The 26,012-nt window shown below is 32.3% G+C and overlaps 3 protein-coding genes, 1 long non-coding RNA gene and 1 pseudogene across 8 annotated transcripts; 2 read left to right on the plus strand and 3 right to left on the minus strand.

Moving 5' to 3' along the window:
* The first annotated feature begins 3,765 nt into the window (after nt 1–3,765).
* On the plus strand, nt 3,766–6,263 carry LOC112791405 (3',5'-bisphosphate nucleotidase AHL). The gene is made up of 3 exons (XM_025834227.3): nt 3,766–4,286; nt 4,986–5,658; nt 5,739–6,263. The coding sequence occupies exons 1-3, from the start codon at nt 3,941–3,943 to the stop codon at nt 6,040–6,042; spliced, it is 1,323 nt and encodes a 440-aa protein (XP_025690012.1). The 5' UTR covers nt 3,766–3,940; the 3' UTR covers nt 6,043–6,263.
* A 542-nt stretch (nt 6,264–6,805) lies between these two features.
* Nucleotides 6,806–12,560, minus strand: LOC112791407 (secretory carrier-associated membrane protein). The gene is made up of 12 exons (XM_025834231.2): nt 12,211–12,560; nt 11,487–11,603; nt 11,326–11,388; nt 11,173–11,206; nt 10,803–10,925; nt 10,173–10,235; nt 9,964–10,057; nt 7,947–7,992; nt 7,794–7,861; nt 7,518–7,566; nt 7,241–7,306; nt 6,806–7,155 (listed from the first exon to the last, which is right to left on the minus strand). The coding sequence occupies exons 1-12, from the start codon at nt 12,265–12,267 to the stop codon at nt 7,069–7,071; spliced, it is 867 nt and encodes a 288-aa protein (XP_025690016.1). The 5' UTR covers nt 12,268–12,560; the 3' UTR covers nt 6,806–7,068.
* Nucleotides 12,561–13,925: 1,365 nt separating this feature from the next.
* LOC112791406 (uncharacterized) lies at nt 13,926–19,588 on the minus strand. 5 transcript variants are annotated; one of them, XM_025834228.3, is made up of 16 exons: nt 19,113–19,588; nt 18,361–18,456; nt 18,131–18,235; nt 17,957–17,998; nt 17,659–17,769; nt 17,435–17,518; nt 17,244–17,362; nt 16,695–16,796; nt 16,368–16,484; nt 16,222–16,287; nt 15,912–15,978; nt 15,273–15,326; nt 15,031–15,117; nt 14,871–14,897; nt 14,747–14,773; nt 13,926–14,642 (listed from the first exon to the last, which is right to left on the minus strand). In XM_025834228.3, the coding sequence occupies exons 2-16, from the start codon at nt 18,361–18,363 to the stop codon at nt 14,499–14,501; spliced, it is 1,155 nt and encodes a 384-aa protein (XP_025690013.1). In that variant the 5' UTR covers nt 18,364–18,456; nt 19,113–19,588; the 3' UTR covers nt 13,926–14,498. The 5 variants fall into 5 exon arrangements, with proteins under 5 accessions (XP_025690013.1, XP_025690014.1, XP_029153018.1 ...); XM_025834229.3 differs by having other exon boundaries at nt 19,269–19,486; XM_029297185.2 differs by lacking the exon at nt 19,113–19,588 and adding an exon at nt 18,781–18,959.
* Nucleotides 19,589–22,975: 3,387 nt separating this feature from the next.
* Nucleotides 22,976–24,494, plus strand: LOC112791408 (inositol 1,3,4-trisphosphate 5/6-kinase 4-like; annotated as a pseudogene).
* A 291-nt stretch (nt 24,495–24,785) lies between these two features.
* Nucleotides 24,786–25,386, minus strand: LOC112791409 (uncharacterized). Its single transcript, XR_003197213.2, has 2 exons — nt 25,238–25,386; nt 24,786–25,008 (listed from the first exon to the last, which is right to left on the minus strand). It is a non-coding gene; the product is annotated as an uncharacterized lncRNA (long non-coding RNA).
* Nucleotides 25,387–26,012: the final 626 nt, after the last annotated feature.

Consider the following 26,012-nt stretch of genomic DNA (forward strand, 5'->3'; position numbering starts at 1 on the left):
TTTTTTTTTTTTGGACATGTGTAACGTAGCTTTAACTTACCATTCTTGGATCCACCCAAAAGAAAAATGTTTTCCCTTTTGGGCTTCGGCCCCCTATGTCAAACTTTGTTTCCCTTTATGTACCAAGAAAAAACTAGTTGAAGAACCCGTGCTATCGGTGCAAGGAGTGAACTAGAAAAAAAAAACAAGAGAATAGATGAGATCACTTTTTGCATATGGTTCACGTCATAGAGGAACAGCTAGATATTAAGTACATCTAATTTATCCATAAAAAAGTAAGAATGGCTTCACATCAATATTATAATTGAACCCACCCGCAATTAAGGGCCAGCACTCCAAAATGATCAAGTTTTGTTTTCTTTTTCAGAATGGCACTTTTATGTGTATGTGGTAGTATCAAACAAGCTTTCTTGTCTTCAGTTATTTTCTTGCATTCAGACTTACACATTGTACACGCAATATATTCTGTTCAATCAAATTATTAGTGTTGATCATTATAACAAATTGAATCTAAGCATATCATTCATCCTTAAATATTTTTTATTAAGTAAAGAGAACTATAAATCGTAATTTTTCATTTTCTTATATTATATATATACAATTGAGATTTTAAAAAAATAACCTATGCTATTAATTAAGTGAATTATATTTTTCTTTTAAATTTTCAAATAAACTGAATATATATTTTTACAAAAAGAAAAACAAAAAGTCAAAATCTATCAATAAATGTTACACTTCTTACTAGTATTATTAAGTCAGTCGCTTACTACTATAAACGAAAAATGTTAAACCCATGAAATAAAAATTATTTATACACTAAATATTCTTAATATTCGTATAAAAATATGATTGTTATTAATTAATTATATATTTAAATTATTTTTTAATTAATAAAAAAATATATATTTAGTTATAAAAAATATTAATATTAAAACATTGTTTATTATAAAAGATGTATATGAGTGGAATTGAATTTTAAATGTGACACTTGTTATATAAACACCAACATACTTGCATAACCAATCATATTTATTTTGAATCATAGGGGGTGTATGTAGCTCGGTCCGATTTGAAGATTCGGCTCGGCCCCAAATAATTTAGGGGCTAATTTAGTGTGATTTTATCGAGTTTAGTGTTGGGTAAGGGTCTCAAAAATAGACCCGGTTATTATTTTGGGTCGGGTCTGGATCATAGTTCGGACCACCCAAACTTGATCCGGTGGTCCGATTATCATACATAATTAATATTTTGTGTTATTAGTGATGGATGATGGCTATTCTTATGTGAAATTTAAATATTGTAAACCTTAATATTTTGTGTTATTAGTCATTATAAAATTATAAGTTGATGTTTTATGTTTAAAATGCATAAGACTTTAGACTATTACATAATATTGTATTATTTGTATTGATTTAAATATTTGGTGTTATTAGACAATATTAGTATTGATTATGGTTATACTTTAATTTTAGAGAAGGGTTGGTTCTCGTTATATTTTTTTAAGTGAATTTTACTATGTGAATTGTGAAATAATAGTTAGAGATTAGGTGATTTTTACATGCTAAAGATCTGGTTTTCACCTAGTTTTTATCCGATTTTTATCCAATCCAAAAGTATGTAGATTTTATCGGATCTATGATCGAGTTAGGGTCTAAAAATTAGGTCCGATCTATATTTCAAATCGAATCTAAATTAAACCAAATCCGATGTGGCTCGACTCATATACATCCCTATTGAATGATATGAACAAGGTTACTGAAACTCATGGCACATGTCTATGTCATTCACACACAAAAGGATAGTGTTAGATGGATATATCATACTTTTTGAATTAATTAACACTTGATTATGGCTTAATAAAAATGAATGATGTGTTGCATATGTTCTCACTGCTTTAGTGATGGTTACCGCCAATTTGTCATGACTCATGAGGCAGTACAATAATTGACCCAATTGGCAATTCATCTGTTACGATTTCTATTATTAAAAGAGATTTTGTTTAGGAAGTTTCATAAGTTACTTATTTGAATTTTTATTTATGAAAAGTAGTAATATTAATGTAGTATAATTTTTAAAATTAAATTATAATTTTTTTGTTGATGTTCATGTCTCAATAAGATATGAACACGGTGACATATGTCAGCTGTTTAATTTGGTGAGACACAAATTTTTTATGGACACAGGAAGACACGAATAGATATGAAGACATTAAATTTATATACCTCCAATTTGATAAGACACTCAAACACAACTTGTGAGACATTAATTTTTTACTCTTTTATCCTTATTCAATTTTTAAATTTTCAAAATTTATCCTCTTATCTCTCCAAATATTTCTTTTTACTTCTTCTTTTAGATTCTACAACTAAATTTGTTCTCCTATTTTCTTCAAAAAAAATATATATACATTTAATTTTTTATTTATTTAAATTTTAGTTAATCTTTGATAAATTTTGGACTTTTATTTTTTATTTATTTTTTTAAAATTGTATATTTAATATTTGAATGATAATTTAAAATGATATTAAAAGAAAATAAAAATATGGGAAGAAATAAAAATTTAATGGTGATGACATGTAGTGTTTGAAGTGACGGATGTACAGTAGTATTGATGAAATTTGTGATTGAATAAAGGATAATTCAATCTTTTTCAAATATTTATGTGTTATTCATTATTTTTACCAAACACAATATATAAACACAAATATTTTATATTTATGTTTTTAATGTCTGTATTTTTATGTCTATGTCTCATTTTATATATCAACCAAACTTATTATCATGACACATGTCTATGTCATTCACACACAAAAGAATAGTGTTAGATGGATATATCATACTTTTTGAATTAATTAACACTTGATTATGGCTTAATTAAAATGAATGATGTGTTGCGTATGTTCTCACTGCTTTAGTGATGGTTATCGCCAATTTGTCATGAGGCAGTACAATAATTGATCCAATTGGCTAATTCATCTGTTATAATTTCTATTACTAAAAGAGATTCTGTTTGGGAACCTTCATAAGTTATTTTTCTGAGTATTTTATTTATAAAAAATAATAATGTTAATGCAGTGTAATTTTTAAAATCAAATTGTAATTTTTTAAAAAATTATTTAAATATTGATAAAAAAGTAAAAAAAAAAGACTTTTTTTGTAATAATTTTTTTATTATATTTTTTTTAAAATAAATATTTTTATAACTAAAAAATTAAATATAAAATAACGTATTTATAAACTATTTTTAATATAAATATTTATTATTTAAATTATTTTTTTAAAAAGAGTTTAATTAAACTGTTTATTCAAATTAAGCTGTTTATTCAAACTAAGCTGAATAGTATGTAATAGAGGAATTACATGATTAACCCTATGACTCAAAACACCCATTGGGGGATAGTGAGAGTAAATAAAAATTAATCATATATCATTCCTTTTAAGGTTTAATATATTTGCAAATTGCTTGAATGTTTATGAAAGAGACATTACACTATGTATAGATGAAAACAAGTTTAGTTATTATTTTTGGCAAGAGTAATTGTTTATTCTAAGAACAACTAACCAAATAGTGACGATGATGAGCTCATCATGATTCGAGGATCACCCTTTGTTCCCTGCTCCAAATAAAGGGGAGGGTAAAATTATACTTGAGGATAAACTAACATGAATGATTCTAATCTAGGTAATGATTGAAATTTGAGAAGATTACAATTCACACTAGACCTGTTTACTATTTATACTCAATGATGGAGTATGAACAAGTTTGCCGTCTTAAATATAATTTTTAATATTAATGTCATGAAGGTTGAATAAAAACAGCCTTCTTATTGAAAAAATTACTAAGAGCAAATGTAAACATCATAGAAGCAACGAGAATATATATAATACTCTATGGTTACTCCATAAATAACCAAATTCAATAATATTGGTACTACTAAAGATGTCTTTATATTGTTACCCCATGTGTGCAAACTTGCCATATGCCTTGAAACATGACACATTCACAAACACCCTTGTAGAGCCTTCATCAACTTCTTCCTTATTGTCCTTCCTCCATCATAAACACCCTCACAATCTATCTAGGCACCTCAGTTTTGCGTCAAAATTCGACGAAATTTACTCTTCTCATGCCATGGAGGAGGACAAGAAAATGTTTGGTCTTGTCTCATCAGAACAAGAGGAATGTTATTCTAAGGAGTTGGATGTTGCTGTTAGAGCAGTGCACATGGCATGCTGCCTCTCTCACAAGCTGGATTATAATTCTACACATGATTATGAAATTGCAGGTCAATGTTCCTCAACTGCATAATTGTTGAACCTTAAGTGTTCTACAAAATTGTCATGTATATATATATATATATATATATATATATATATATATATATATTCCAAGAGACATATCGACTCATATTTTAAAAATAAGATAACACAACTCTCTGTTTTTATGACATTTTATACTTTTATGTCAGTCCAAAACTTATTTTAGGGAATTTTCTGTTAAAAGAAACATGGGTTATGTTAGATTATATTGGAACAATTTTGGAGTATAGAGGTGTGCGGTAACATATTTTAGTAAATAAATAGTGTACGGACATAGTCCCTGTGCTAAGATTCATGGTTTCCAGTAAAATTATAACAAGTGGCCTCTTCACTTGTGGGACATCATCATCAAAATAAATACTTATATATATTCTAAAGTTCTTTTAAGTCAATGAAATGTTAGTTTTGGAGGATTCCAAGGGTTATACAATAATCATGATGGAATTGTACAAGTTAGCTGGTCTTATTGGTTGATTGAACTGCTTCCAAGGTCTTCCATGTTGAAGAAATCAATTGTTTATCCTATGATCTTGGACATGTTATTATACATAAGACTAGTGATCTTTGTTCCAACTTCCAACTTGAATTCATAGTGGTTATTCATGATCTAATATACTCAAATAATTCAGTCATGTTAAAGTACTTCATTATGTTATTTGAAACAGATTGGAGTGTCCAAGCAATTGTGAGTTGGATATTCTCCCGGTGTTTAGGGAATGAAAACTTCTCAATTCTAGTCAAAGATGATGTCAAAACTCTCACCAAAACTGATGCATCTGGTTTGTTAGAATCTGTTGTCAAAACAGTTAACGAAATTCTAGCCGAATCGCCTCAATTTGGAATCCAAGAAACAAAATCACCTCTTGGAGCTTCAGAGATTATTGACATGATCAAGAGTCACTGCAGCAACTCCATTAGGGGTCTGTCTGGAAAATTCTGGACACTTAGTCCTGATGATCAGCATGCTGTAGCTCTATCACTCATAGAGGATGGAGAAGTGGTTCTTGGAGTTCTTGGTTGTCCTAACTACCCTATGAAAAAGGAATGGTCTAATTATCCTTACAGCTATCTTAGGATCATGTCTAAGTTGGCTCCTCCAACACATGAATCTTGGAACAAAGGGTGTGTGGTTTATGCCAAAAGAGGAAGTGGCAAGGCTTGGAAGCAACCACTTCTTCTCCATGCTCATGACAAGTTTGTGTGGCCAAACCATGGAAAGCAAGTTTGTTTCTCTTCCATTGAGGATCCTTCATTGGCCACTTTCTGTGAAACAGTTGAGAAAGCTAATCCAATAAGTCACTCTTTTACTCAAGGACTAGCTCACAGTGTTGGTCTCAGGTGCATATATTTTGATTCATTCCATTATCACTATTAGATACCCTCAACATTACTCTCACAATAACTCAATATTTATGCAGGAAGCAACCATTAAAAGTATATAGCATGGCAAAATATGCAGCAATTGCTCATGGGGATGCTGAGGCTTTCATGAAGTTTGCAAAGGCAGGTTACAAGGAAAGAATATGGGATCATGCTGCTGGTTTTATCATCATGCAGGAGGCAGGTGGCATGGTAACAGATGCTAGAGGGAGTCCCCTAAACTTCGCAAAAGGATTAGATATAGAAGGCATTGACCGTGGTATAGTTGCTTCTTGTGGAGCCACATTGCATGAGAAGATCATTGATGCTATTGATGCTAGCTGGACCTCCTCTTGCCTTTAAAAGACTGTTTTTGTTGATATGCATGCATGTTGTGACTTGTGATCATGTGAATAATATTATTAATCTTTTGTTTTCTGTTAATTATATGCAGTTCCTTATAGTAGAGATCTCCCTGTATCAACTTCAATTATGTTACTGCTGAATGCTGATGTATTGGTATCATGAAAACTACTAGTGTATGGCATTGTATGAATAATAAAAAGTTAAGTAACATTTAATAAGGCATGATTCCTACTCCCAAGACTGAAAATGAAGTATTGCAACAACATCATTTGATATAATAAATGAGAGTATACCATCGCTAATTAGTGTCATATAAACAAATATCTTCTTTCCACAAGAGAAACTGCACAGCTGTATGTATTTAATTATGCTGCTTCCATTATACAAAACAAGCATGTCATGCACCTAATATATATATTGCAAGATTGACTATGTTGCTTTAATTTACATAAATTATATAATAACACAGAGAATGAAGTAAGATAATAAGTTGAGTATTCAATAAGTTATTGTTGAAGGAAGCTTCTATTTCCTCCACGCCTTACTATACTAGTGTCTGAAACTCATCAGTAAATAAAAGTTGTTATATATTATCCATGTTAATCGGAATGGAGTTTGTTCAGCTGCTATTATTCATTTGCAATGATGCATTTCATTTTATTTGGCACGCCTGATATCACTTATCTCTTTGTACATTCAAGATTGATAGTACCAGTTTCTGGGATAAGAATGTGATCAGAATTCATGTAGAGGGAAGAAATAGTGAACCAAAACTAAGAATAAAATTGAGCACGTTTCTACAAGCCACTGTTATGTCTACTACTCTGCTTATAATATACACTACACAAACCACATTAATAGGTAGCATGTAAAACAAAACGGTGGGAAAATACATTAACAAACGTTATAAACAAAAATCACGCTAGGTAACATATTCTCTGTCATGATTTCTGTGGCTACTGATTTTTACATTGATCCAGGCACAACGCCAACCACACTGCTTTCCGGTACGAGATGGTTTGATCAGATTGCAGCCCTCATTGCTCCCCTTGCAGCCTCCCGTTTCATCTCCGCAGCCTTGCCACTGCCACGGAAGTACATGTACACTTGCTGTATGGCAACCAAGAAAGAAAATGTATAGGTGAATGGTAAGGTAAATCATGTCATTCAAAATCTGAAAAAGGTGGAAACAAACCTGAATAACCCAAATGCTGATCAATGTTTCGATGCAGAATAGTCCAAATCCAATGAAGTAGAAGATCTACAAGCAAAAAGTGAAAAGCGATAACGAATGATCAACTTAGTTTGAGTTCAGCAGTATTTGCATTAAAATCACGTGTAGAACAAATCTTTAATAAAGATAAAAATAGTCAACTTAACATATCTAAATCATTATAAATCATAAAAATCAAGTTTGATAATTAAATAATTAAATAGTATGTAGGACTAAGAATCCAGATGAGCATTCTTACGCCAATCAAAGCATGGTCACCCAGCACATCTATGGCAGACAAAATGCCTCTGCATCAATGAGTACATAGTGGCGACCGTCAGGTAAATAAATAAATAAATAAATAAAAGGATGAAAAAGATATGTACTTCAATTTAGCCTAAAATGAAAAAGGAAAAGGGATCTATCTTTTGCAAGGAAAAGAAATTTGATGTTTGGTCTCCTTCGTTACCAAAAGGAAGTCGTATAACTAATAGTAGTATGTTAATTAGCGTGTAGACATATGAAGGCAACATACGTCAGGGATTTTCCTTTGAAAACTATAGGAGGAGCAACTGCAGCTAAGATGCAGAATCCAATGTGAAGCTGAAAGCAGATGAAAAAAGGAAGAAGCGATCAGATTTCTTCCAATTGAAGTATAGCGCTTGTATTATAAATATAATAAATTTACCAGGTAAAACATGAAGAACCATCCAAATTTCAAAGCACTTTCATTCCTGCAAAAATAATAATCGAGAAAATTACAGAAATCTATTGTGACACCAAATAAGGAGGATCAAAATATGCTGGTATAATGACTATTGTTCCAGTGAATGCTTCCAAAAAGCATAAAAAGGAAAATAATTGGTCAGGACTAGGATATCTCGATAAAATCCCCTATCATCAGTAAAATATTCTCACATTTTTTGTTGAATAACGCATTAATTGATTTAGGAGAAACAAGCTCAATCATATTAAATTCATTTGCTTTAGAAATCTAAAATTCCTATGCTTTTAGAAAAATAGTATTCCGCAAACAACTCCTACAGACCCCGAATCCTCTTACTTGTTTCCCAAGTAAACACGCCCCTCTCTGCTGTGTTTTAACTCTCTGCTCGTTTTTACGCCCCTTCTTCATTAATCCTCAGCCCTTGACCACGAAAGTCTTAGCCCCTTTTACCACAATTAGTTCAGCCAAGACTCAGATTTTTATTTAAGGAATCCTTGATCACAAAATTCATGAAACACTTTATGCATTTTTGCACAAAATGGCCGAGTTTTAGAGGGAGAAAAAGAGTAAATTCCCGAACTTCTTCTCTCCGTCCCAGCCCTTATTCCAGCTGCTCTTCCAATGTTCTTCAAGAATCCAAGCCATACAAACATAATTCCTTGCCCGTTTTCACTAATTCTTGCCTTTTTATCGAAAATTCAGCAAGGGGAGCCCTTGTTCCTTCCCCATTCTTTTCTATTTTTCCAGCGGTGATCATGGTGAATTCTTACTCTCTAGAAAACTCCTCTTGAAGCCCATATTGAGCACGCTTAAGGAGCTACACCAATTCAAGCTCAAAGTGGTCAAGTTTCATCACTTTTTGTGACACTTTTTGGCCAAGAAAAAACTGCACCACAACCAGCCATGTCCCTGCCTTTGTGAGAGTATTTTCTGGTGTTTGAGAGGTCTAGTGACTGAATTAAATAAGAGGTAAGGGTTAGGAATAGTTAGAATATGTTGGTGCTTGATTCAGTGTTCATATGAACACTGAAACAAGCACAAACATGTCTATCTAGTCCTAACCCTTACCTCTTATTTAATTCAGTTCTTAACCTCTCAAACACCAGAAAACACACACACAATGGCAGGGAGGTGCAGTTTTTTCTTGGCTGAAAAGTGTCACAAAAAATGATGAAATTTAGTCTCTTTGAGCTTGAATTTCTCTAGCTCCTTAGGCGTGCTCCATATAGGCTTCAAGAGAGGTTTTCTAGCATGGAAGAGAGCAAGAATTCATCATGATTACTGCTGAAAAAACAAAAGAATGGAGAAGGAACAAGAGCTTACCTTGCTGAAATTTCAGTAAAAACACAAGAATTAGTGAAAACGGGGAAGGAATTGTGTTTGTATGGCTTAGATTCTAGAAGAACACTTGAAGAACATTGGAAGAACAGCTGGAATAAGGACTCGGACGCAGAGAAGAAGTGCAGGAATTTACTCTCTTTCTCTCTCTAAAACTCGGCCATTTTGTGCAAAAATGCATAAAGTGTTTCATGAATTTTGTGATCAAGGATTCCTTAAGTACAAATCTGAGTCTTGGCTGAATTAATTATGGTAAAAGGGGCTGGAAAAATCAGAGGATAATGGGCTGAGATTGAGAGAGAAGGGGAGTGATTTCAAGGAAATACAGTCAACCTCATAATGATGTGCTTATCCGCAGTTAATCATGGTTAGTTACTCGGGGTTAAAAACATAGTAGAGAGGGGTGAGAGGCTGAGATAATCTCGGCCATGAGAGAGAGAGAGGGGCGCATATTACTTGGGAAACAAGTAAGAAGACTCGGTGCCTCTAGGAGTTGTTTGCGGCATACTAGTCAGAGGTTCGCTTTGGGTAACTGTGTCCCGTTGAATAACGCATTAATTGATTTAGGAGGAACAAGCACAATCACATTAAATTCATTTACTTTAGAAATCTAAAATTCCTATGCTTTTAGAAAAAATACCTAAAAGCACGATATAGTGGGCGATACCACAAAACATATGCTCCAGGAACCCCTGCTATGAAGTAGATAATAGCAAGAAACCATATTTTTACACCTACAAAAGAATAGAAAAGGCCAAGTTCCACGTGCATGGAATTTGGAAATGTTAGAATTTTCATTCTAGCTTTTCAGTACTCAGAAATATTCTTATTCTATATCCTTAAACTGACCTTCACCCTTAATCCAAGCTGCAGTGACAGCTACAATGTTCCATGTCAGGCACAATGCTAATCCTGCAAAATATAACTTTTCATGAATGGCCATGGACTACACATCATCCTTACAACTTCATGGTGAAATGAATGATATAACATGACATGTGAATAAATATAATAATATATATCACAGATACATTCCACAGTGAACCATGTCTTATCAAGCCATTATTTTACTCAAAGGAGGGAGAAAAGGTTAGTTCCAGCCTGACACGTTAGCGGTTTTGATTGCTCATAAAACTAGCTTATCAGTACCTAACCTCTTCACTTTTTTTTTTTTAGTATTATAAATTGTTCATCTCAAAAGATTTTGGGGGGTAAAAAGAATAAAATATTCCATGTTGCCAGCAGAAGATGTAAAGTGATAGCTAATGACAACAACTTTAGAAGAATTTCCCCTTTTCTTTGGGTGCAAAAAACATTTCTTTTATTTTCATTAAATTTTACATACAAAAAGATCCCTGGAACAGAATCTTCTTAAAGAATGGAAATGAAGTAACAAGAAGAATAATAATAAACATGCATAAAACACCTTCAAATACTCCGGCAAGGAGGGAGAGAAAGAGAAAGAGAGGAGTAACATACCTAACAACGTAGTAAATGCAACGTATTGCAGTCTTTGAAGATGAATTGGAATTTCATTAGCAATATCATGATGGATAATGGGGAAAAAAGGTGGCCAATTCTTCTCCTCAATAACAATTCCAGCTGCAAAACAGAATCTAATACATGAAGCACAGAATTTGAATAGCAAAAGAAACATGGAGTTTTTAAAAGGGATAAAACATGGAATTTAATTCATTACCAAAAAATTCATCACCAAGTTTACAAAACAAGCAAACTCAAGCCAAAACATTAAATACAAGATGCCTCATAGTTGCTTATTCCAGTAATTTAACCCAAATCAGCAAACATTAAGGTCTTCCAAAAATGTAGCCATAAAGGAAATCTATACCTCGTGCAACTGCTTCTTCTTTTCTTCTCAGTTCCTATATTTTTGATACATCAAATGAAATAAGATGCACGTTAATTCCCATGTTATCAGGTTATGGTTACCAATCATGGAAACTCCAAACTAAGTAAAACCACCAAACATCCAGGTATATACCTGTTCCCGTCTTCTCAATTCAGCCTCCTTGGATTGGAGTTCCTTCTCCTTCTTTTTCATATCCTAAATTTGAAATAGATTCAGAAAAACAATCAATCCTAGAAACAATACACGAAATACACACATAAATGAAGCAGGAATTCAAGAACCTAAAAACATACCGTTGATGAATCAAGAGGTATGTCGACAGTCGCACCAAAGCCATAATTGTAATCAGCAGGTTCCGGCTTCAGAGGTGGAAGCGTTGAATTTGTGGCAGGGGCAACAGTTCCGGGATTCTGACAATCGTTAAACAATACAAAGCATAAGTTGGGAATTGTTTGTTCAGAATTCTACCCGCGCAAGTAAAAGCATCTAACAATTACACTCTCCAAAAATAAAGTTTGTCAATAAGCTAAAAATTATATTCCAGCCAAAGATCAACCATACTATCATACAGCTTTAACCTGCATATTTTCAAATTATAGTTTTTCTGCAGTCTCACCGACTAAATTATTATCATTAGCTTTCTAGTTGATACACAAGACTAATTGGTTTAATATTTCTTTTCTTTCATTAAGAATGGTTTTTGAAAATCTCTTCAAAACCCTACCTCATACGGGATGATTACTTCATCTTGATTCAATAAAAAACGTCAGTCACTATACCCAATTGCAAAGACAGCTTCATAATCCAAAACTAAAATCTGATAACACCAAATCCCATATACACATGAAGAACCACAGACAACAAAAACTATAACTACCATGTTATTTTTGGTTCCAAAAGAAAATTACCCTCCCCCGCCCGAAAACCAGCTTCCTCAAGCACATCAATTATAGAATCAAAACAAGTCAACCGACAATGATAAACATCAAACAAAAAATTCGCAAGGAAGGGACTTACAGAGAAGGGATTAACTTCTTCTTCATCGAAGGGGTTACTGTCATAGCGACCAGCCATTGGAATTGGAAGCAGAGATAAAGGGGGTGAAGAGATCTGGGGGACTCTGCGGAGAACAGAGTCAAATGGGTAACCAGAAAGAGAGAATTTTTCGAATAGCTGAGACTGAAAGTTGGAAACTTTGTTGGGAAGGGAAGAAAGGGTTTGCAAGAAGAGAAGCAAAAATTACAGCTACAAAAGAAAGGAGCTTATCTTTGGTCAGCTTAATACACAAGAAAACAGAGTAACACAGACACTCTGCTTTCAAATTCAACTTTGCTCATCAACCAAGGAAAAAAAAAAAGAATAATAATAATAATAATAATAATAAATAAATAAATAATCAACTTTTTTCCAAACAAATTAAATTTTTTTTCTTGAAAAAGTATTGCAATGTAAATTTAAAAAAAATAAAAATGAATATTGTGGAATTTCATTTTAATTCATTGTGTGTGTTTTTTTCTTAATGAAAAATTGCTGTACGAATTATCATTCATTATATGTTTTCTAATTAGAGTAAGTGTTATAAAATCTAATTTATGTGAGCTTTTATTAATTTGATTTATTAAGACCGAATTGAAAAACGAACTAGAGTTGCATTCGGTGACAGAAAAGCATAATCAAGTTTTCTTTTGAAAATAATGTGTTGCCATACCTCTGGTTAAAACTTAAAACATAAAAGTGAAAAAAGGTGATTACCACCCTGAAAAAATTAAAAAAGGTAATCAATAATTTTTTTTGTCCCAATGTGTCTTGTGCAGCTGCTGTTAGAAAGAGGACAAATTTGTTTTCAAATTTTGATTCCCTCATTTTTTCTAAAGCTGTTATTCAAAAATTAGGCCATATGTCTTCAACTTGGATGCTAATCTTTGTCCGGATTGAATTCTCTCAATTTTTTTCTCATTTAAAAAGATAAAATATAATTTTTTATTATAAATTTTATAAGTAAGACAAACAAATATAAAAAAAAGCATTTAAGAGTTAATAACCATACTTCATACTATCAAGTGAAAAAAAATTGAAAAAATTCATTTTTAACGTTGCTAACACCAACTGCTTTTAATTATTTAACTTTTGTTTGGAAAATAAATATTAAGTATTTAACTATATATAATTATATATCTTTTGATAGTAAAAGTAAAAAAATATTTCTTTCTTAAAATTTAAAAATATACCTAAATTTTTTATTTATATTTATATAAAAATATAATTGATTATTTTTACTTTAATATCGCAAATACCTTTTAGTCCAACCCAAGATGTAAAACTTATTTACTAGTCATATTTAATTATTAATTATGTAATATAAGTTGGAGATCAGAGGTGACATATACATAATATGTTATGTTAAGTAGCCCTACCTAAAATTAGTGTCCTTTATGACATAATAAATGATAACCAACTTCTCAACCTTACTAATGTACTGATCCCTTTACAAATCATTCTTCCTTAAGATATTAATTTTACATAATCATGTGTTAATCTAATATTACAAATATACGATTAAAAGATTATACAATTTTTTTATAAACACAATGTATTGATTCTTTTTTTTTTCCCCTTCTGCATATTGGAAAATGTCTTGCAGCAGCTACAGTTTTTTTAAGGTAGCAATTGGTATTACAATTACACCATCTCATCAAAATCCACTAATAGGATGAAAAAGAACAATAACGACAGCTGATAAATTCTAAAAAATAAATGAATAAACATGATACTATGATGTATCCCAAATATATAGCAGTATGTGCTGTAGAGGTTCAGTACTATATGGACATAGAATCCAAAATCAAAATCACTATAAGAAAATTGAAACTTCTTCATCTTCATCTCTAATGGTAAATCTAAGGCTGCATTTTATCTATATATGATAATTACATTGAAAAGAAATTACAAAATGGAAGTAGCAGGGAGGAAGGACCAATTCTGCTAGTAGCAGAATCTAGCCATATAGGATATATCAAAAAAAAAAAAAAAAGAACAAAAGAATAAGAGAAGAAAAAAAGAAGAATGTTTTTTTCAAAATTGAATGAATTGAGGATTCATTGAGCTACCAAAATGCTAATATGCCTATAAAGAAGACTCATGCCTGTGTATGAAGCCAGAAAACGGCCACTTTGATGCTGCAGATAAGGCTATAAGGCTACATATCACCTTCCAATACCGCAATCGGCCTTGCACCTTTAAGCAAGACTTGTACCCATGAAAGAAGTAGGGCTAACATAATCAAACCAAGTTAGTTAAACAAGCAGTTATGATAGCCGTTTGCTGTTGCGCCTTCGTCTGAAGCGCCTTTGATCACTTTTATATGGGTCTACCCATCTAGTGTCCTCAGAAGTAGCTCGATTCCACCTCTCTTTGAAGACTTCAAGTTCCCATGTTGATTGTCTTCGTATCTGCTCATTAGCAATGCCAAAATGTTAATAAAATCATTTCTAAGCTACTTTTTGAGTGATGATTGAAACAAGCCTAAGTTTTGAAAGAAGTTCAAAAGCCTCACCTCTGTTCGCACGTCCAAGCCATGCTTCTGAAGTAAACCAACAAGAATGTTAAGTGAATTATAGATAAGGATTATAGAAAACTGAAGAAGAGTCTAAATGACACTCAAAAAGTAAATGATCTACCGTAGGTGGTGTTTTAGTACTTGCATCCTGCACAAAAATGGGGAAAAGAATCTTAAGATCAACTATGCAAAGAATGAACAGATAGATATTTTCAAAACAACTGAAAAGGCAGCTAATTGATCCAAAATTAATTCAAAATATTTGAAGAGGAGGAGAATACTTTTGTTAAATCACCACCCAGAGTTTGTATTCCCTTATGTACAACATATTCGCTATCGACAACCCCCACATTTTTTGTGCGATCACCCTGAAAAATAGCATTTGCTACGCAGTTCATGATCTTTGTCATTCAGTAAATGAAGATTAAAGAAAAGGAGAAGTGCTGATCAGTCTAGTGTAAACAGAACCAAGTTTTATATATATTCCAAGTTGATGCACAATTAAAAAGATGTTTAAGTATACCTGTGCACAATATCCTAGCTTCATATCCATTCCCCATCCATGGACAAGGTCATTCTGACAAAACGAAAATGACTATGACAATGAGTTACCAAAATTATGGACTATTTTGATCTATTACTGATCCAATGCAACGATTCAATAATGAGAAAAAGTTAAACTTTATCATGAAATCAATCAAAGTAAAATGTAATTGAATCCAAGTATATTGGAATTAAGCTCTATTTTTGGCTACTAGATGAGGACAAAAAGCCAATCGACAACCTCATCTCTGAAAGTTGTAAGCAGGCTGTAACAACTGGTATGAATATAATAAAGCGATGCTTCCACAAAAATAGAAGTATGTTAGGTTCATAACAGCTGTTTATTCAAAAAGGCTTAAGCAGGGAACCAAATAGTATGAAAGGGGGTAGAGCAGAGAAACGATGAGAATATGGAATGGAAAGAAATGGGAGGAGCCTAACAAAATTGTAGTGGAAGATTAATGGAGTAGAACATGAGTGAGGAGAGAGCACAGATAAATATGAATAATGAGTGTTTAAGGTTTCATCATATCATTCGGCTCATAACAGTATACTTTTGAAAGGAATTCCTGAGTTGTTTCTGTTCCTTTGGACTGTGAAAAGTTTGGAAACAAGTTACCTGTATAAGATGCCAAGTACAAAACCATGCCGAACGAGAGAAAACAGGAGCCATGCCCTCCACAAAGCTGCAAAGATTGTAGTCAAATCTATGTCATTCATAACATGATTTCCATGTATACCAAAATGGTAAAATTTATCATAAATTACAGAACAAATAAAATATTTTACTAAATTTCCTTTTCAGTACATTGAGAGGTTATATTTGAAAATCTCCTCCCATCTTGATGGCAGATAGAAGGATGGAACCACATGAATGAAATCCAGAATGAACAACTAAACAGCGAGATCAGATTAAAAGAAAGAGCTACCCGGTACATGGTGGCCCTTGGCTTTCCTCTGAACATTTAGTTTTGCCTCTAAGTTCATAGACTCTTCTGCATGTATAAAAACTCCAGTATGAGTATAACAAATGTTGGTTAGCAGTACATTTCAATAATCTCTACATGTAAGTCACCTATGAACTTTCTTCATCCTAGCTCTAACTGTAATTCTGTGATGTATTTCTACTGAATTTGGGTCAAGAGCTGGTTGTGATATCTCCAATCCTTCTTCCTTCACAATCTCAATGTATCTACGAAAACAGCCATTCATACTATTTAGGAAAGATAATGTAGGAACATAATGTGACCTCATCAATCTAATAAGGATGTAATAGAGTGGGAAATAATTTTAGAAATACTGAAATCACAGGTCCATATTTAAATTGAAACAAGATAATGCATCTCCATTATTGACAGTTGACATAAGAATGAACACTCAGGAATATATGAATCAGTCATACCTTGATGGAGAAAAATGCTCCACCCCTAAATCCTCATCCCAGAGAAAGATATAATCATAAGTAGATACAATATCTGGATGTAGAAATCTTTTTGCAAACCACCTAGAAAAGAACACAAAGAATTAATATCGTAAACAATTGAAGTCCATAAGTTGCAAGTCTTTTTAAAAGGAAAGCATAAATGTTAGGAAACCAAAGTAAGAGGAGAATCCATCTCATAGTTTCAATGAGACCTTATATTGCTATGCAAATTCTTTTCAGTTGGTTAGTGTTGATTCCCAGGAAGAAAAAGGGTAACAATAACAATGGAATCCACAGCATTAAGTGAATAAATGGTTCTCCCAACTTCAATGAAGCTTACAAACTTCACTGGCTCCTTTTGTTCTCAAGAACCCTTTTGATGTTCAATGAATCCTTGCCATTAATATATAAAAGATACGCCATTCATTCCTAGTTTTCCTAAAAAGATTTAGAGTAATCTCCCTCCAATGAACATATGATTCGCAATATAAGATTTTCAGACAGGAAATCACCCATCATAATACATACCACTTAGTTTGATTTTGAGCAGCTATGTGTATGACCGTTCTGCTCCAATCAAAGCCTGACCACTCATCCACTTTGCCATCATAATGGAATAAAATAATTGTAAAATTTCCTGTAAGAAACTGAAATCAATGAAATTACATAAGGAATGCTGGTTCGAATAGTTTTGATAATATAATAAAAGATGAAAATACCTTTTGCACCATGTCATTTACATTGTTCTTTTGTGTAATTCCAACTGGCATTGCCAGCAAGTTCCTATTAGAGTAATCACTAACCTGCAGTCAAATAATTGGAACCAAGCATCATCAGGTGAAGCAACATTATAAACATGGGAATGCTCATTACTAAATTTTGGCTATCAAATCTCAGTTTCAATAGAACTATAATGTAATGGTATTAATGCAACAATGCCTACCTTTGACCTTAATCCACTTGGTAACCATAAAGGCCTCAACTCAAAATTTGAAGTAGCGTGTACTATACCCTGCGGCAGGCCTTTTAACTTTGCAAAATTGTCAGCATTCTCCTGCAAAGGCATCAAAAGTACCAGTGTGAATAACATATGCATCCAAGTTACATTATCAAACTAAATCAATAATTGAAAAGTAGGATGGTGCGCATCGAATTGAGACCTTTGTTTAATTCATCAAAAATAAAATCTGGAACAAAGAGTTTGACAATTTGCAGAAAGCAAGATAGAGACATTGAAATACCTGTGACATTGTTTCTCCAAAGAAACTCCACTTTTTCTCTCTCTGATTATGCCAGAATGATTAACAGAAGAAATTTTCAAATTAGCACACGCAGCACACTGCAATGTTGTGATACTCTCTAAATAGAAATTGTCATAGAATAGAATAATCAGAAGAATTCTATATATCTCATACCTCTTCTTGGTAATACTCATAATTTATAGTTCTAAACAAAACAAACAACATCACTATACAAACAACTGCCATAGGCAGTTGTCTCATCTTGAAACTTGACTTTCCCTGCATCAAGAAAGCACAAATGAGGGTTACAAAGCACAAAAGAACTCGATATTGAAAAAATGTATACGAGAAATTCCACTTATAATAATCTAAAGGCCAGTGATTCCGAAGTAAAGAGAACAGACCATCAGACAAGACAATCTTTCTTCCCATCAACCACCTCCATGATTTGATTGACCTCATAGAAAATTGAGTCTCTTATTCATCACAAACACTGCATGCTGGAAACAAAAAGTGCAGAAACTATGTTACAACGATTGCCAGAATTGCTATTAGTGGCAAAGTCAATCCAAGGTATGAAACAGAAACAACTTTGTTAGAACTGAGTGAATTTCATGCATGATTTTGGCAAGATTAACAAAGGCACTTGTTATGAGTGTGAGAAGAAAGAGGCACTTCATCATGTGAATTTGAGATAAACATGCTTAGAACATTGGCAATCATGGCAAAAGGGGAATCTCAGGTTGCTTAATCAACACTCATTAAGTTATCTACTCCACCAACAAAACCTCTATCATAATAAGATAGCAACAAAAGAGAACAACCAAACCAAAGCAATTCTGTTGAAACTGACATCACATGATAGTATGGTACAAAACAAGCAACCCAGAAACACGGAAACAGAACTCTATGTATTGGAATCCACGGCACCAAGGATCACATGAAAATATGCATAGCTGTCCATAACTAAAAACACACCTCAAAATCAAAATTCATTTTTCACAGCAAATTCCAATTGATTTCCCCATTAAAAAAAATGAAATAAGCTAAATGCAAAAAAGAAAATAAATATATAAACAAAGGCAAGAGAAGGGGAAAAAAAAACAAAAGTACTTTCTTTCCACAGAAAAAAACAAAGAAAGAAAACGACTGTTACCATTTCAATCAGATCTAACTCCTCCTAGAGTTTATTCTCAATACCATTTAGGAAAGAGTTAACTTTCAGTCACAACCCAAAATAAGAGCTTCACAACAAAAACCAAAAACGAAGTTAATGATGGATACTCGATTATTTTACTGAGAGGTTCGTTACATTTGAAAATCTTCCCCCCTGCATGAATGTTAAGCGAAAAAGGAGAGAAGGCAATGGAGACAGAGATAGAATAGGCAGGAAAACAAAAAGGGCAGGCATGAAAAAAGGAAAAGAGAGGAACTTTGAAGATCAGAATACCAACATGAAGATCAAAAAGAACAGGAGAGAAATGTGGCGATAAGAGCGAGAAAGAGGGAGAGAGTGAAGAATGGGAGTGCATGGATGGTGGTGGTAGCTATAACAACTATAAAGCTCATTCATGTTTGTTTGGTAACTCAGAAATCGAAAAAATTGGACCCATACATCATACATATTACTGTAATCCAAATTTAGAAAAAACTTCAACAGAGTTATGAAGGACGTGCTCACATCCCTGTACTATCTTTTATTGTAAATAAACATATTTACCTTTCAAAAACCTAAAAATTAGCTCACTCAATTTTACATAAAGTTAAATATCGAAAGTTATTAAGTGATTTGATTAATTTGATTAAATTTTATTTAATAATTTTTAATTATCAATTTCATATCAAGTTGACTATATCTAAATTTTATTCTAAAAATTATTAATATTTTATATTTATATAGTCGTTTAGAACCAAAATGCTAATATATTTTACTGTTTTATAGTATAATAAAATTCTTTATATATTTATGTTATATTCAAAAAAAAATTTAGATACAATTAATTTTACATGAAGTTTAATAATTTAGTCAAACTTATTAAATTATTTAATGCTTCTTAACTATTAATTTTATATAAATTATTGTACTTGAATTTTATTTTAATATTTAAATTTAAAGTAAGATATTATTTAAACTTTTATCATCATAAATAATATATTATGAAAATTTTAACTAATTAAAATAATAAATCATCTATATAAAATACAATAAATATAAGATCAAAATGTTGTTCATGGAATAAAGAGCACAGTATTGAAGTATTCAAACGCTTAAATTATTCGCTAACACTGTCGGTTCCTGAATCGTGAAACTATGTTACATAAATAATGATATGGTTTATATTACTATTCTTAAATACGGTCACAACTCACAATACCGGCTATTTTATTTTATTTTATTTAATTATAGTTACATTTATCTTTTTAAAATATTTTTGCTTTCATAGACATTGTCCGACTAAAATTCTAAATACTTATCTTTCAAAAGATTTTTTCTTTATATAATCTCGTGAGATGTTGCTATGAATAGTATTCAACTATTCAATTTTATTTATTTATTTTCTCTTTGGTATTAATCTTTTAATGAAACATGATAAGTTAAGAAGAAAAACCATAAATATGAATGAGTAGCCAATTATTTATTTGAGCACACGATAATGAAATTTATAAGAGTGATGACAGCTATGTGTGTTTGTGTAAGGCCCAATATTTTTTCCTCTCTGACAGAAAATGAAACAAGAGTGGAGAAGAGTTGTATTGTAAGTTTGTAACTATTAATTAATTAATTAATTAAGGGGTAACATGCGTATAATTGAAAAAGCTGAGTTTGGTGATGGATAAACAGCTTTAACTAATAATAATAATAAAGGTTTTACATGGTGATCATGTTAACTAATTAAATTCCTAGTGCTTGTGTTTTTAGAAAACTAACGTACGGATGATTCTCAACTTAGATTTATTAAAATGTTGAGTAATCAAGAAATAAAATATTACTATTAACACGCTAGTGGCAATTGATTATCAGAATCTATGTGAATGCCATTTCCGAAATATAAAAATGATGAGAGCTTAGAATCAATGGGTTTGGTGTGAAGAGCTTGGTCCAATAACTTGATGCCACGCACCCAAACAAATAAGTAGAATTAAGAATTAAATTAAATAATATGAAAGATAATAGGATTGCAAAATGCGTTTTCTTTGGTTCTACTCATTCTAGAACTATAGAAGTAAATTTCTATATACATGGCATGTAATTAAAATTCTTTTATTGTGTTTTTATGTTACCATTAGCATAGTCAATTTAACTTGTCAACGTACACATACACTCACACTCACACTCACCATGTGATTAAGGTTTTATTTTATGACCCACACATGCATGAACACGACCACTAATTTTATTCTATTGCATTGACAAAGTAGCTTTTTTTAAATTTTACATTAAGAACTTGTTTGAAAATCATAAAAATCAGTACTGTGATGAAACCTTTTTTTTATCACTGTGTTCTCCAAAACTGCCTTCATTTTTTACCTTCAATTTGGCTGATTTTTCACTGGCATGAAAAGTGATTTAATATGCACCCTTTTAGTATTTATGTACTCCGTTCATTTATTTTATATGTAATGCTAAATATAATCTTATAAATACTATTTCAAGGTGTTTTTCCTTATGCACATGCTAAATTTTCAACATCGTACATAATTTTCTTGAGTGGTGCTATAGCCTATATGATATGAATGTTTTTTGCATGAAAAGTATTGAAATTAATGGTCTGTAATGTAAAAATATATTATTAAAAAAGCTGGCTAATATCATCAGAGGAGGTGAAAAACTACTACAAATTAAATTTTGTGAAATTGAATTTGTTATTTTATTATTATGTATTGGTACATAGTATTTTGCTGCATATTAATTAAAATAACTTAGGACAAATTTTTAGTACTCTAAATATGATTAGGAGTTTAGGACATGTTATTTTTTGTTTTTTTAAGTAGCGACAAAAATTTAAAAACAGACTCAAACCAATTTAATTTTAATTGTTTGGTTGGTTTTAAAAAAAAAAGAAAAAAAAATCAAACCAAATTAAACCGAATATTTTATATATAATTGGTTCGGATGATTTTTCTTAAAAAAACCGAACCAATCCGAACACCGTTACCACTGCAGCGTCGTATGAATGCACTCCTCTATATGCAATTTGCACTTGATCCTTCTTCTTCTTCTTCCAAGCTCTCAGTTAGTAAAGCTTTGAAATTGTGATTTGCAGCGTCGTACTCAGAACCCAACCCTCGCAATTCCAGCTACCTATTAGGACACATAACTTTCTCATATCGCAGAGACAAATTCAAATCCGTATCAGGTCTTCGGTAATTCTTCACCCTTTCCATGATTTCTTCATCCAATTTTGCATGCATGTTTGGATTTTTTCACTTCACACGTTGCTATTTCTCTTTGTGTATTCTATGTTACATCCACAAGTTTCTATTTGAGGTTTTTTTTTCTTGGGTGCATTCACACTCCCAGTGCCATGTTCATTAATAAACTAATTCCTAATGTCAATTTGGGTCTATTTCCAAAATTTTAAACTTGTAATCTACCGTTTCATTAAATGCCTTTTCCCCCTCTAGAGATCTGCTCAACTTTGATGATATATGAAATAAAATAGGTAATGGAAGAGACTATGGAATTAATCATGTCATAGTAAACAGGATACTTTTTTTTTTTGGGGGGGGGGGGGGGGTGCGAGCTCAGGTTGGAAACTGGGGACCCTGAACTTTTTGGATGCATTGAAACTTAAAGAAAAGTTGGTATTTAGATCATTGTTTATATACTATATAGAATATATATGCCGGATAAATCTAGTGCATTTTTCATTTCTTTCCTTTTGAAAATTTGTAGTAGATTGATTGGAAAAACTTTGATATGTGTATTGATCATTACTAAGTGATGCTTGTTCATTTTTTTACTTGGCAAAGTTTGTAATAATTTTATGTCTTTTGTATTGTTGCTCACACTATCAGATGGGTGTAGTGAGAGGAGTGATATTGGATGAATCGGCACTCTTAACTGAAGGTGGTGGGGATAAAAATGGATTCATACTACGGCCGGGAGCCGAGTCTCTCATCCAAACCCTCTCCCTGTCCAAAATTCATATAGGAATCTCGTATGACGTAAACTCTCCAGATGACAAGGTGAGTGTTCTTCAAAGTGCAAGTTCGTACCCTTTGATTGTTTTATCGTAAATGATCCTACGAGTGAGATTATGCCTGCATGGAGCATTAATACTGATGGCGGGATTGTTTATCTAGTTTCTAACAAGAAGGAGGTCTTACCTAAATTAAGCAGTTATAAATGGCTTCTTGTTGTTTTGAACGATGGAGATGAAAGCTTGTATTACACAACAGATGCACTTCGAATACAAAATTTGGCGAGTTTCCCTTGACTATGTGCCAGTTAAATAAAAGTTCAACCGGAACTAATGCTGCAACTGTGGGTTATATAATGAAGCCTTCTCGAGTTGAAGATTTTGCAATGAGGGGTGCATTTCCATTATGTCCTACTCAAAATGGGTTGATGTTTGTGCCTCTCACACCCATGCTTCGTTTATCAACTCAATTGAAGGACATTGATATAGTTCTCCACAAAGCCACAGATGAGATATTATCCATTGAAGACAATAAAATTACTTTCACGGAAACATACAAGAACTGCAAAGATATTTGGAACTTCACCAGGATCTTTGTGTGATTGATCCACTGAAGAACATATATCCATTATTGGATAGACTAGAAATACAGCAAATTCTACGTGGCTTAGAAGAACTAAATAAGGAAGGCAGCCATTTGATCAGAGGGGCCCATTTTCTTAAGATCGATAATTTTGAAGAATTTAATTTTGAGACTGGATTAGCTGAAGCCAGATTGTCTCTTCCATGTATAGTGAAATCTAAGGTTGCTTGTGGTGTCAGTGATGCACATAAGATGGCAATTGTTTTCAGAGTTGATGATTTTAAGAATGTAAATGTTCCTCTTCCAGCTGTTATCCAGGAATATGTGGATCATTCGTCCACTTTGTATAAATTTTATGTCTTGGGTGAGAAAGTTTTCCATGCTGTCAAGAAGTCGATACCAAATGCTGATGTTTTGAAGAAATCATCCAACGGTGATGAACTCAAACCTATAGAGTTTGACAGCTTAAAATCTTTACCCACAGCCAGTGGTGACTGCAGCATGACGAGCAGAGAGTCTATTGATGTTAAACTGGTTACAGATGCTGCAAATTGGCTTAGAAGAAGGCTTCAGCTTACTATCTTTGGTTTTGATGTTGTAATTCAGGAAGGTACGCAAGATCATGTAATTGTGGATGTTAATTATCTCCCTCATTTAAGGAAGTACCTCTGAAATCTCAATACCTGCCTTCTGGGAATCCATTAGAGGTAAGTATGACCTTAGGTTGTCTAAATAACCATATGTTACAATTTTGTGATTCTTTGGCAAGGAATTCAGTGCCTATCGAACTCTTGATTCAAGCTGAAAATTGAAGTTGAACACTAAGCTTGGACATTGACATTTAGAATACTTCATATCTGTGAATTGTGATGGATGCTATTTAGTTTAGTACTTATTCCTAATTGGTGCTTCTAAAAGCAATGCCTTACACATTTCGAAAGTTGATTGATTTGAGTGGTCATGCTAGACACCAATTGCCCTTGTTAATGTCTCATCTTTATAGTTTTATGTCCACACTGACATATGAACCTATTTTCTTAAGGGGAAAAAAATAATTTGAGATAACATTTGCATCTGCTTAATCTTATATGAGCACTAAAGATGTATGAATTTATAGACATGTCTATGTCTATTTCAATATATATACCAGACTACCAGAGTCTACAGATTATAGTACAAAAATTAACTAGCTTCAAAAAGAGAGTTAAAAGAAGGTTGTGGCTATCTTGCTATGATTGCTTCCACATGAATGACTACGAGGAAGGAGGAGCTGCTGCCTCAACACGAATTTCTACTTGTTCTGCTGATCTGAAACTCACTCGTTTCTGAAAATTCATACCAATAAAGAAAATTAATATAATCCCAAGAAAATTTCATTTTGCATATTAGCTAATTAACTTTTTTTAGTTCTCCACCATTTTTGTTGAGCTATTTTCTATAAAAAAAAAAAAAGGCTAAACTTGGAATTTGAAACAAATCACTAGGAAACTATAGATATGATATCTTAGGCTAACTAAACTAACGTTGAAATGTAGATTGCTAATTTGCTCTTACATCTGTTTACTTGTAAATTCAGGTTTTCAATTACACGTTTGGATTCCAGGGAAGGCTTCTTCATAATCATAATCTTAACAAACATAATCGGTTGGTGTTTCTAATCCGGTTGTAAGCTCACCATACAGGATACGTGTCTAACGACCTACACCAAATAAATCATTTAACCTAAAAGTTTGAGTAGCTAACAAGATATATATAGTTGGTTGATTTTGATTGTTGAAGCTAGATGTATATTTAGAGTCAACAACAAAGGAGTTGTTGGCAAATTCAACAGTTGAGAAATTGAGATTGCTCAATATTTAATATTATTAACTTAATGATTATATATTGTCCCTTCAACCTTTTCTAATGGTGTGCTTTCTAATAATGGCGCACACAATATCAAGAGCCCTTTTAGCAATTCCTTCACTCATAAAAAAACTCACTTTGGCTAGTGTCTTTATCTATTGTTCTGTGTATGTCATCCAACAACTTCTCGAGTTCATGAAAAAGTTTTACAACAGTTTCTTATGGTATCTTCGAAAGTAGGAAGACAGCAGATTAAGCACAAATAAATTATAACTAATAATTAATGAAGTGTGACGTGTTTGTATCTATGATCGAGGGAGTTTCCATATCTTAGTCGGCGCATTAAATAAACACGAAAAGTAACCCTTAGGTGTGGGTTTTCCTGTTAGCCAAAATTTAATTAAAAATCTGATTAAGAATTACTGCCATTTACTCAATATTATTAGTCGGTTATCTACCATGCATTCCTAGTGATAATGGTAAT

Source organism: Arachis hypogaea, chromosome 3 (assembly GCF_003086295.3).
Source record: "Arachis hypogaea cultivar Tifrunner chromosome 3, arahy.Tifrunner.gnm2.J5K5, whole genome shotgun sequence".
NCBI lineage: Eukaryota > Viridiplantae > Streptophyta > Magnoliopsida > Fabales > Fabaceae > Arachis > Arachis hypogaea.